Source organism: Acanthochromis polyacanthus, chromosome 16 (genome assembly GCF_021347895.1).
Source record: "Acanthochromis polyacanthus isolate Apoly-LR-REF ecotype Palm Island chromosome 16, KAUST_Apoly_ChrSc, whole genome shotgun sequence".
In the NCBI taxonomy this organism is placed as follows: domain Eukaryota; kingdom Metazoa; phylum Chordata; class Actinopteri; family Pomacentridae; genus Acanthochromis; species Acanthochromis polyacanthus.
In genome coordinates, this window is record NC_067128.1 from 37,417,904 (window position 1) to 37,431,235 (window position 13,332).

Below are 13,332 nucleotides of genomic sequence, written 5' to 3' on the forward strand. Positions count from 1 at the left end.
CTTTAAGTAGAGGTTTGTTATCACTGTTATTGCTCCCTGGTCCCTTGCCTCTTCTGGGGACCCTCTTATTGTGCACTTCACATTTTTTCACACCTCACTGTAAATGGCAACCTTTAGGCACATATAGACCCCTTGCAGTGTTTACTAACACAAGGTATGCGCGCACAGACCTGGTGCAGGAGCTCCTCCACATTCCACTTTAATTTAATGGGTGAGCCAGTGTCTGACAACTGAGGTGTCTCGGAGTTCCCTGAACAAGAACAGAAAGATAACGTTTCAGAAATTGCACGTCTCGGCTTTGGCCGCATCAATGGGCTCGCTTTGAGAAGGCGGTGGCGGCTGTTGTTTGGGGCTGCCGCCGCCCGCCTCCTGCTGCCTGCCGGACACGGGCTCTTGCTGTTTGGATGCAGCAGATGGTGGGCTGTCCTGTTGCCGCTGGACTGGTTCGGCATGTTGGGTATTAAAGTAATCCTTCAATGCGTTATCAGGCACTACTTTGACATACTGCACTGTCCTGCTAACGGGCTCAGGTCTTCTCCGGTATATCAGCAGGAGCTGTAATATCAACGTAACGACTGCTCCGGAGAACGCGGAAATCAGTATTATGTAAACAAACGTTTAGCCGCGGTAACAAAGCAAGTTCCACCTGGTCGCTCTCACAGCAGCCATATCATCTGCTTTACTACAATTTTGACAGCCGACAGCACAACAAGAAGGCATATTTAGAGTAATATGTGCTTACAATATCACAACTTGGCCAGGTAAACAGGCTTTGTTTTGAACCGGGTCTGTGCGCGCAGCTGCCTAATTAAGTATGCATACGTCATGTGAAAGGGGTCTATAGGGACACAACAGTTAGGGCCCCGAGGGCAGGTGGGGGCGGGAGTGATGGGCACTGCGGTGGGGCGGGTGGCAAGGCTATACGGCCCTGTCTCCCCCTCATCACCCTTTTTCCTGCCTCCCCTGCTCTCCAGTCTTTTTTTTAATGCAACACACACACTCACCTTGGGGGTAGGTCTGGGTAGGCTGACGCCTTGCCCATCCTCCCCACTTTTAATGCACCACATGACACTCAGGGTTACACCATCACGGTGCTGGGATAATGTTTCCCGTCAGGTATCGGGAAATGTATTAATAGGGGGTTAATGAGGTGTTTCACTGGTATGGCCTTGCTGGTGGGATCCGGCCCCCTTACACCTATGGGGCGGCCAGGTGTACCATCATCCGTGTTGCTGTGGCTGGGGGTCCCCGGGGCCGGGGGCCTGTGGGGGTTCTCCTGCGTGGCATCACTGGAACCCCACTTGATTGATTTCACTCATGTCTCTCAGGCCACACTCAGTCCATCCAACTCAAGTCCTTCTGTTCCCAGCCCTCCTCCGTCTCCTCAGGTGTGCCCCAGTGCTCTGTCCTGGTGTGGTGAGTGTGGAGGAGGGCTTCAAGAGAAGAATTTGGGTGCTACAACTACCAACTGTAGACACCAGCCGGACAACGCCGCCCCAGGACTTTCACCCAGGGAACTATAACCAACACTAACAAGAAGGCAACTCAGGTTCGTTCTACTAATGAAGCAGGAGACGCGATTCCAATGAAGGCAACAATATAAATTTTTATTTAACAATATCAAAAATACTCTGTTAAAAAAACTGTTTAAAAGCAACCATTCACACCAAGCTGCTAAATGATGATTTCTACAGGGTGACCCAAAAGTTTGGAAACAAATGAAAAGTCTATCATCCAAATAATGTTATTTCAATAAATCAGTACCACAGATATATAGAGTATCAGATTAGTGTAAAACAAACATATTTCCACATGTTCATGTTTGTTTCTTACACAAAGACGTGAACGTTTCCACCAACTGGTTACACTGGTATCTTCTGGAATGTACCTTCATTCATGCTTATGAAGGTTCCTCAAACTGGCCAGTAAATGTTGCCTCATAGTACTTTTGGATGTTTAAAAAAATTAACTGTCAGATACTTTACCATCAAGAGTTTTGAAATCTGACACTGATGGCCTGCATTTTGAAGTTCTGCTCCAGCATACCTGGACCTTATGCTTCTATTCATTTTCTTCCGAGTTATTGCACTCGGCAAATACTATGCTTTTACGTTATTTTATTATGCTATAACAAAAATGGGTAAAATAAGAGTGAATTCATGCACCCCCAACTGAAATAGACACTGCAGTTAAACTTTGTTTCCAGACTTTTGGGTCCCCCTGTAGGGACTAATCAGAGCTGGGGGCTCTGGTCCCACTGGTCTTAATGATAACGGACCTGTCGCTCTGACCTCTGTGGTGATGAAGTCTTTTGAGCGCCTTGTGCTTCCCCACCGAAAAGCCATCACAGACCCTCTTCTGGACCCCCTGCAGTTCGCCTATAGAGCCAACAGGTCGGTGGATGACACCATCAACCTGGCTCTCCACTTCATTCTGCAGCACCTGGACTCAACAGGAACCTACGCCAGGATCCTGTTTGTAGATTTCAGCTCTGCCTTTAAAATACAGTCATCCCTGCCCTGCTCCAGGACAAGCTCCTCCAGCTGAGTGTGCCTGCCTCCACCTCCAGATGGATCACAGACTTTCTGTCTGACAGGAAGCAGCATGTGAAGCTGGGGAAGCAAGTCTCTGAGACCAGGACCATCAGCACTGGCTCCCCCCAAGGCTGTGTTCTTTCCCCACTGCTGTTCTCCCTGTACACCAACAGCTGCACCTCCAGGCACCAGCCCGTCAAACTCCTGAAGTTTGCTGATGACACCACCCTCATCAGACTCATCTCTGATGGGGATGAGTCTGTTTACAGACTGGAGGTAGACAACCTGGTGACCTGGTACAGCAGGAACAACCTGGAGCTCAACACCCAGAAGACAGTGGAGATGGTGGTGGACTTCAGGAGGAACACAGCCCCCCCCTGCTCCCATCAAGCTCTCTGACTCCACAGTGCTCACCGTGGAGTCTTTCCGCTTTTTGGGATCCATCATCTCCCAGGACCTGAAGAGGGAGATGAACATCACCTCCATAACCAAGAAGGCACAGCAGAGGATGTACTTCCTGAGGCAGCTAAAGAAGTTCAACCTGCCAAAGACTATGATGGTGCACTTCTACACGGCCATCATAGAGTCCATCCTCTCCTCCTCCATCACCGTCTGGTACCCTGCAGCCACCGCTCAGGACAAGAGCAGGCTGCAGCGCATCATCTGCTCTGCTGAGAAGGTGATCGGATGTAACCTGCCATCCCTCCAGGTTCTGTACACCTCTAGGACTTTAAGGTGTGCAACCAAGATATTGGCTGACCCCTCTCACCCTGGACACAAACTTTTTGAACCCCTCCCCTCAGGCAGGAGGCTGCGGTCCTTCAGGACTAGAACCTCTCACCACAAGAACAGCTTCTCTCCCTCTGCTGCAATTGACAAAATAAAATAATCACAAACACTGATGAGAACTACTTAATAACCAAAAGAATAGTTAACCCTTTACGCTTCAGTGCGTTGTAGGTGTACCGCCGGCGGTACACCTACTAATTTGCATAGGAATTTCAAGAATGTCCGACGGCTGCAAACCCGATTATACAAACACTATACGCCGATGGAAAGCTTAGATTCTCATGAATCCGCCGGTATAAACCACTTTCAGATGTGATTACCACAGCGGGCGAGAAAAACACATTTGTCCGACAAAAACGAATATTCATCCATCCGTTCTCTATACACGGCTTCAACGTACACAGCGCGACTCACATTTCCGGGTTCATTATTACACACAAAAAAAGATTCCACAAAAAACGGCTATAATCCAACCTTTTACATCCAGATGACACAAGCCAGTAAAATATTTTGTCAAAAACATGTCCTGAAGTCGGTATAAAATCCACGAATCGGTCGTTTTCAAGGAAATGCACCTCGCGATGTGCGTCCAATATTCCCTGTATTTTTCGTAATTTTTTTAATTTAAAAATAGAATATTAGCGATTTTTTGTACTGAAAACGGCTGGAATTGACTGAAGCTTAAAGGGTTAAGAAAACTGAAACATTCAATTTAAGAATTGATAAATAAACTCCAATTTACAACTCAAACCAAATCCACTGATAATACAAAATAATAAAATGCAGTCACATGACAAACATAAGTCAAAGAAAATACCTAACAAACAAATTACTGCATGACTGCAGTAAATACTCAAAAAAAAACAGAAAAGAAAGAAAGAAATTATACCTTGCTGTCACGCATGCACACACACACACACACACACACACACACACACACACACACACACACACACACACACATATATATATATATATATATATGTGTGTGTGTATATATATATATATATGCTCAGTGGCCGAGTGGTTTGCACTTTCACCTTGCAGCAAGAAGATCCCCGGTTCAAATCCCGGCCTGGGCCTGGGATCTTTCTGCATGGAGTTTGCATGTTCTCCCTGTGCATGCGTGGGTTTTCTCCGGGTACTCCGGCTTCCTCCCACAGTCCAAAAATATGCTGAGGTTAATTGATTACTCTAAATTGTCTGTAGGTGTGAATGTGAGTGTGATTGTGTGTCTGTATATGTAGCCCTGTGACAGACTGGTGACCTGTCCAGGGTGTCCCCTGCCTTCGCCTGAGTCAGCTGGGATAGACTCCAGCACCCCCCATGACCCTAGTGAGGATAAAGCGGTGTATAGAGCATGGATGGATATATATATATATATATATATATATATATATATATAAAGGCGGAAGACAAAGGTGTGCTCTCCAGTTTGTTGGCCAAATATCCCATCATGGCTGTTCTTTTACCCAGATGTTGATCCAACCATCCTAAAGAACCACAAGTCAAACAAGTCAGAATTCATGAATAACATCAAGGCCCATACTGAAGAAGAATGGGGTTCTCATATACAGATTTACTCAGATGGATCTAACAACACTGATAATGATCAAGTCACTGTTGGTTTATTCTTTCCAGTTTTCAAGATCAGAAAAGGCTTTAGAGTTCCAGATGACAGCATTCACTGCAGAAATATCAGGGATCATTTTGGCCCTTTGATGGGTGATGGACAACAAACTGGTCAGAATTATGTAGCGATTCATCAGCCGTGTTGACATCAATAAAGAAGCAAACTCCAAATCCAGACACAATTTTCTATTAGAAATATTTCAAGCACTGTTTCAAATCCGCAGAGCAGGGTGTGAGGTGGTTTTATTTGGGTTCCAGCACATGTGGTGTGGAGGGCAATGAGGAAGCAGATAGCTTGGCACAAAGAGCAACCAAGGAGGAAAGAATAGAATTTGATTTAGCACACAGAGAGTCAGATTATGACTCTGTCGTTAACAAACTAGTCAAAGAAATATGGCAGAGGGTTCAGGAAACAAAAGAAGAGGGGGACTGATTTTGCTATTCAAGGTAAAATGGGAAAAGTAAGAAGGCACTTCAGTGGTGCAAGAAGAGACTCAGTTGTTCTAACCTGGCTAAGACTCAGACACTGCAGTCTGAAAAGTGGACTGGCTTTGATTGGGAAGCACAGAGACAGGAACTGTGAGTGTGGTGAACTAGAAACTGTGAGAAATGTTCTTCTGAAGTGTAAGCTCTACTCATGCCAACAGAAGAAACATTAGAGACTAGGAGCAGCTGGACGAACTGTTTTTAATCTTTGCTTTCTACTTAACATGGAGGAGTGGACAAATATGAAGAAACTTCTGAACTTTCTCATGACCACAGGACTGCATAAGAAACTAGAAAAGCACTCTGAGAGCGCGTACCTCCACCATGCCGTTTGTCTGTTTGTCTGTCCGTCTGTGTGTGTGTGTGTGTGTGTCTGTTTGTCTGTTAACAGCATAACTCAAAAAGTCATGGACGGATTTTCACCAAATTTTTACAGGATGTCCGGAAGAGCAAGAGTAACAATCTTCCTGACATTCTCTGTCCAATTGAGAGATGGCCTGGCGGCCATCTCTCAATTGTCCTTCGACCTTCAAAAAAATCCTGGATCCAGACAGTGATCCGGATCACCTCCAACATCTAATCGATTGTTACTCTTGCTCTTCCGGACATCCTGTAAAAATTTGGTGAAAATCCGTCCATGACTTTTTGAGTTATGCTGTTAACAGACAGACAAACAGACAAACAGACACACACACACACACACACACACACACACACACACACACACACACACACACACACACACACACACACATGTTTGTACTTCTATCTTAGTGAGGACATCCATAGGCGTAATGCATTTCCTAGAGCCTTACCCTAACCTTAACCATCACAACTGATTGCCTAAACTTAATCCTTACCCTAACCCTAACCAAACCTCAATTCATAGCTGTTCTCTAAAAACAAGTCTTCACCCTCAAACATGGCTGTTTCAAAGTGAGGACCGGCCAAAATGTCCTCACTTTGTAAAAATGTCCTCACTTTGATAGTTAAATGCAGAAAATGGTCCTCACAATGTAGCAAGTACAAGAACACACACACACACACACACACACACACACACACACACACACACACACACACACACACACACACAGAGAGAGAGACAGACACAGAGACAGACAGACAGACAGACAGACAGACAGACAGACAGACTCCGGTGATTACCTCCTGGCGGAGGTAATAAATATGGAGGATTCCAAGGACTATGAGTAACATCCAGTAGGTGGCAGCAATATGCCAGTGATGCGTCTTGTCCGCCCAATTCAATGAGGAAGAAGAAAGTAAGTCAGTGTTTCTGCCGGAACTTCACAGTGTGACACCCGGCGGATGTAAACAAAGAAGCATGAGCAGAGTTAGCTTCACTGCTGTGTGGACTGAGCTATAAAACGGCTGTATTATAGTATGAATGAGAAATATCAGAGCGAGAAAGTAACGATGTGTTCAGTTGAGTATCTGAGAGAGTTGATCAGCGACAGACTAGCTGCTGCTGCTGGAGAAATATTCACAGAGTTTGAAAAAACCATCGTCCAGTACCAGGAGGAGATCGATCGTCAGCGCAGACTGCTGGATGTCATCTGGAAACCACACATCCCCTTACAGCCCATAGGTGTGTATGAAGAATTCCACTTATAGCATGTGTAGTAGTTGTGTACTCTCTCTTGCATTGTGTAGATAATCAAACTGGGAGCATCCTCCCTATTGGCATCAAATCCGCCGCTTATTTGCAGGAGCTGGTAAAACACACTGATATTACTCTCACAGTCGTGCACGTGGTAACCTCCAGATAATGCTAAAAACACAAAGCAATTTATTCAGCACGGAGGTTAAACTTAATTAGCATTTTGCTAGCGAAGCTTAAACTGGTCATCTTACCACGGCAACCGCACACAGCAGACTGAGAACGCAATGTGGGGGAAGTGAACACACCACAGATATAAACAATGTGGGGGAAGTGAACGCACCATAGACATGAAGCAATGTGGGGGAAGTGAACCCACCATAGATATGAAGCTACACCCGGCTAATCGACGTGCTTACCACGGCCATCTTGGACCGCGGTCAGATATGAAGCAATGTGGGGGAAGTGAACACACCATAGATATGAAACAATGTGGGGGAAGTGAACACACCATAGACATGAAACAATGTGGGGGAAGTGAACACGCCATAGATATGAAACAATGTGGGGAAAGTGAACACACCATAGATATGAAACAATGTGGGGGAAGTGAACACACCATCGATATGAAGCAATGTGGGGAAGTGAACACACCATAGATATGAAACAATGTGGGGGAAGTGAACACACCATAGATATGAAACAATGTGGGGAAGTGAACACACCATCGATATGAAGCAATGTGGGGAAGTGAACACACCATAGATATGAAACAATGTGGGGGAAGTGAACACACCATAGATATGAAACAATGTGGGGGAAGTGAACACACCATAGATATGAAACAATGTGGGGAAAGTGAACACACCATAGATATGAAACAATGTGGGGGAAGTGAACACACCATAGATATGAAACAATGTGGGGAAGTGAACACACCATAGATATGAAACAATGTGGGGGAAGTGAACACACCATAGATATGAAACAATGTGGGGAAAGTGAACACACCATAGATATGAAACAATGTGGGGGAAGTGAACACACCATCGATATGAAGCAATGTGGGGAAGTGAACACACCATAGATATGAAACAATGTGGGGGAAGTGAACACACCATAGATATGAAACAATGTGGGGGAAGTGAACACACCATAGATATGAAACAATGTGGGGAAAGTGAACACACCATAGATATGAAACAATGTGGGGAAAGTGAACACACCATAGATATGAAACAATGTGGGGAAGTGAACACACCATAGATATGAAACAATGTGGGGAAGTGAACACACCATAGATATGAAACAATGTGGGGGAAGTAGATACATCAGCGCGCTGTAGCAGCCAACTCAGCGACGTGCCTACGTGGCGGCCATCTTGGAGGGGGCAAAGTTCCCATTCAAAGCAATGCATGCACATTAAAAATACATCAGAATCTGCTCATTTTTCAACCGATTTTCGTGTGGTTTAGTTTATTGTCACCGTCAATACATGTGCTATTGATAGAGAATATTTGATCTGAAAAAAAAAGAGAAAACACTGAAAAAGGCTTCCTACAAATGTAATCTCAATTTTAGTTATCTTATTATTTAGGTCCAGAGGCCAGGGAATCTCTTCAGTTCAGCCATTACATATAGAAATGTAAATACTTAGATATGTAGAAAATGTTCTGAGATCAAAAGATTTAATTGCAAATGTAATCTATTTATTTATTAATATTAATTTATTATATATATATATATATATATATATATATATATATATATATATATATATATATATATATATAAAGGCTGTTATATACATATAACCATATAACAATGAACTAGACGAGAACAGGATAGAGTTTATTTGCATTTACAATAAATAACACAATTACAATAAACAACAGAATTATTATTCATATTAATTATTATTTATTTATCTCTGTCTCTAGGCTGTTATATATTTACAGCAAACCCCTCTCTCCTCAGAGCTGCTTCCCACTTCTTCCTCAACCCATAGTCTCTGGGAAACCTACATGGAGTAAAGAAAAAAGTAGACAGAGAAGTACCGTATTGACCCGACTATAAGACGATATTTTATTCTAGAAATCGTATTCTCAAAAATGGGGTCAAATTATAATCAAGGCCTAGATTGTCGTTACACATCCTCGCCGCTAGATGGAGCTGGTGTTCTGCCGAAAAAAAGCACCCCTGCCGATGAATAAACCCCTGCTGGAGAATGTACCCCCTGGTAATTTACCCCAATCCTAACACACACATTACTTTTAAGTAGCATCACAGTGAACGCATGCGAGCAGGATCTGGTGTCAAATGGAGGAACCACATGACTGTCTTGAACAAAGGGGCTCGAAAACTGGACAAGTAAGCAAACAGCAGAGGCGAAGTTATGATGCCGACTTTAAATTGATGGTAATCGATGCGGCAGAGTCAGCAAACAACTGCCAAGCGGCCAAGAAATATGGTGTGACAGAGTGCCACGTTCGACAATGGCGAGCACAAAACCTATTTTTATTTTCCCAAAACAATATTTGAAAAATAGGGTTCGTTTTATAATCAGAGTCGTCTTATAGTCGGGCCAATACGGTATATGAGAAAAATCTTTATATGTAATAAAACAGTTTAACATTTATTTGTGTGCATTGTGCATTACAACTGATCACAGTGATTGTACAATGGCACAACATATTTAGTCACAGGTACAGGAACTTAAAAACATAGTCCTGGAATTTAAAACAAACAAACTTATCCAGATATAGACATTTTTGAAGTCCATTTTCCACATCTGCAAAGTAATTGTGAACACCTAAATGAACTCTGCACACCTTTAAATCTTAAGTAGCAGCTATTTTATACAGAAAGAAAGTAAAGCTGTCCCCTGCCTTGTTTCTGGATCAGAATCAGAATCAGTTTTATTGCCAAGTAGGTTTTTACACTTACAAGGAATTTTCTCTGGTGCTCTTGGTGCAAGTACAGATAAAATACAATAAAATATTAAGTAAAGAGATGTAAGAAATAGGGTTAAAATAGATAAGGTATGTGCAGTTACTACGCAGTAGTAATTAATATAGTCAACAGAGCTGATTAGCAGTGGCACGGGCAGAGTTTATCAGCGATGCAGCAGAGAGGAAGAAGATGTTCTTGTGCTGTCTTAAAATGTAAATGTAAAATATACATAAAAAACTACATACATAACGTGGATGCATCCATCAGAAATAATATTCCACTCAACCAAACACTTCTGTCGTGAATCTGATGAGCAACACTGAATTTCACAGTATTTACTACAGCAAGTTTTCATTTAACAACTGTTATTTTTCCTAGGGCAACAACGTTTAAAGCAGCATTTTACAGGATTTATTCTTCGTATTTGCTCCTGAAACTTGACATCTTTTAGCCTGCACAAGTGCATCAGTATCAAGCATCATGTCCTGAGCAGCAGCCAGCTTCAGCATGTCAGTGAAGAGCTTATGTGTGAGCTTTGTTGTATTAATGTTCATTACTGAGAAAACTTGCTCACAAAGCTAGGTCGTCCCAAACGTGCACAACATTTTTGAGCCAGTGCGGTTAATTTAGGGTAGCCTGGAAGGAGATGCTGATCAAATGTTTCCAAGCCCACAGAGGCAAATCTGTCCTTCAGTTCTACATCACACTGCAAATCCATTATTTCAAGTTGCGTGTCAGAGAGCACATCAGAAGCTTAACAATAACAATAAATCAATGTAAAATGATCTCACGGGCCTGATATAATTGTATTATGGGCCGGATATGGCCCGCGGGCCTTGATTTTGACACATGTGCAGACTGTATGTGAATGCTGCATCCCCTCCGTATCACGCGGACCTATCAAGCCTGACATCATGCTTCACTTCAGCCGTGTTAGTAAACAGAAGACAAAAGACAGAGATATCCATGCTAATGCTATGCTAATGATTGGACTCCGAAGCAAGATGAAATTTCTCGAAAATGCCTCCGTTTTTTAAATTCCCTTTGTATTTTATTAATTTTTTGTCGACTCGTCTAGTATTTCCTGTGAGAGACAGAGCGATTTACAGCAAATACGGTGCGCGTGCGCTGACGGAGCGTAGCAGAGCAGAGCTAGTTGTTTTTAGCAGTAGCAGAGCGGAGAGTTGGTTGAGAAGACGGCACACATGGAGCGCAAAAGGAAGCGAACGGAGCAAAGTCTGCAAGCAAAAAGGTTGTCAGATCGACAACAAAGCAAAAGAAAAGTTCATCTTGGACAGGCATTTCAGAGGTGGAGAGAATACCGGGAGCAAAAAGGAATCAAAACAGATGCCGAGCTGGCTGTGCTTCTCCTAGACAGGTACGTAACTTTAGCTCTTTGTAAGTTTGATACAATTCTTTTGTCTTTTGTGTGTGTTGCTTGCGATGTGTGGTTAGTAGACTATGGGATTAGTTTGACTGTGACTGGTTTAGTTGACTAACTTTGTGGCAAAAACACTGTGTGGGTATTGGCTAATGTAACGTTAGCTCGGAGCTGTTCGGAGCTAACGTTCGGTTAACTCCGTAGCTCGGAGCAGCTTTGACAACTCGGTTTTACAACATTAGACCGCGGAGTCATTTACACACGTTATTGTTAAGGACACAACCAAACTGGTCGGGCAATTATACACTTGTGTCATAGCTATGAAAATGCTGGAGCAGTGCGACCAGCGGGACCAGTTGGCTCCAAACCGATGAAGTCGGCTAATGTCATCTCTGTTCCACCGCCACCGGTATCAAGCATCGGACGTACAGGTTCAGAAGTTGTTGTCAGGTAGGTTATGGTTGTCAGTTATGTAACGGTAACTTTATGGCTCAGATTTTGCGATCATCTGCCTTTTGCTAAAATGATTTGTGTCTATTGTCTCCACCGTAGTGATGCAGAATTCCCTGTTGCTGGTGTTTGTGTCCTACCAATACCAGAGATCGAGAATGTAATCGAAGAGGTTTTAGATGAAAGGTAAGGTTATGAAGCATATCTATAAGACAGTACAGATTCATTCAGCTTATGTGTGCATCAGATCTAATTGCATTTCTTTTCAGTATGAGGTACTTGAATATCGAGGAATGCCAGGATGTAGATGAAGGACAAGCCAACAATCTGATGAACACCACGTATATTTCTCATCTTTTACCATTACTATTCCTAATACTATGGCATAATTATTTTATTTGTTTTTTTCTGTAGAATTGAATTGGAGGAAAGTAAATTCTCAGATGATGACTGGATCCCCAAAATCTACATCAGGTCAGGCATGATTGTCAAACTCCTTGATAGACTATTGTATGATTACATTATTACATATTCGTGTGTGATTTCTACATAATTTGTGTTTTCTTTATAGTACAATTTATTGACATAAAACAATGATAAATCTATCTATTAGCCACATGCCATCTATTTTGAAATAATGGTTTCTTTTGACATTGTGATTATGTGCACTCTTGTGTTACAGAGCTGGGGGGGGGGGGGCACTGGCCAATCCTCCTGATGTAGAAACACTTCCCATCATTGGTGTGGATGACGCTGTTTATGGTTCACCAGCACCAGAACAACCAGGGGATGAAGTGGAATCACAGGATTTTTCTAATACTCTGATGGTGAGTCTGAGGAGGACCTAATTGGACAGAGAGCATGCATCGCCTGTGAAGACAGTTTGAGACAACTCACCACTTTTCTCCAGCTTCCCATTAGAAGATGCAGCTACAGTGATCCTGTCACCTTGAAAGTCTGCAACTGTTATCCACCATTTGAGGTCCAACAAAAAACCAGGGGGACAGCTATCATCATTGAATGGGTAAATTGCTCTTCTAAAAAATGTGATGATTTGCCACTCATATATGATCACAGATCACCTATAATTTGCATTCTTTTTTCCAATTTTCAACTAACAGGCGTGATCAATATAACTTAGATACCATCTCTCTAGATTTTTTTCTGCATATCACTTTTATATTATATTATAAATATATAACATAATCTGTACCTATCTTTTTTACTTTTTGTTTCACAACAGCTGTGCTGAAATGGCCATGTTCTCTGGAAATGGAACTCACAGCCCCTGCTCAAGTTCAGCATGCAGTCGGGCGACTTTATGTTGTCGACAAACATTCTGTTGTCTGACAATAACTACAGCAAGATTGCACTGCTATTCAAATTTATGCAGATGGGTATGGTGGTGGACACTACCTTCTACTCTGTTCAAGACACTTACTGCGTTAATTCAATAAAGGAGTTTTGGGAGAATAAGAGGGAAGAAG

General features: G+C 42.8%; 2 protein-coding genes across 34 annotated transcripts in view; both read left to right on the forward strand.

Moving 5' to 3' along the window:
* Positions 1 to 13,332, forward strand: part of LOC110945586 (gastrula zinc finger protein XlCGF57.1-like) — a 156,012-nt gene that overhangs the window by 91,767 nt on the left and 50,913 nt on the right. The window contains exon 1 of one of the 31 annotated variants that reach the window (XM_051936889.1): positions 6,846 to 7,050. The exons of 28 other annotated variants lie outside the window; for them this stretch is intronic. In XM_051936889.1, coding sequence (XP_051792849.1) covers positions 6,846 to 7,050 — 205 coding nt within the window. Of the gene's footprint in view, positions 1 to 6,845; positions 7,051 to 13,332 lie in introns of those variants that run through there. 2 more of the 31 variants (XM_051936880.1, XM_051936885.1) reach the window with 2 other exon arrangements.
* Positions 1 to 13,332, forward strand: part of slc2a12 (solute carrier family 2 member 12) — a 163,733-nt gene that overhangs the window by 68,211 nt on the left and 82,190 nt on the right. The window contains exon 1 of one of the 3 annotated variants that reach the window (XM_051936953.1): positions 6,980 to 7,050. The exons of the other annotated variants lie outside the window; for them this stretch is intronic. The gene's annotated coding sequence lies outside the window, so the exon portion shown is untranslated. Of the gene's footprint in view, positions 1 to 6,979; positions 7,051 to 13,332 lie in introns of those variants that run through there. 3 annotated transcript variants of the gene reach the window in all.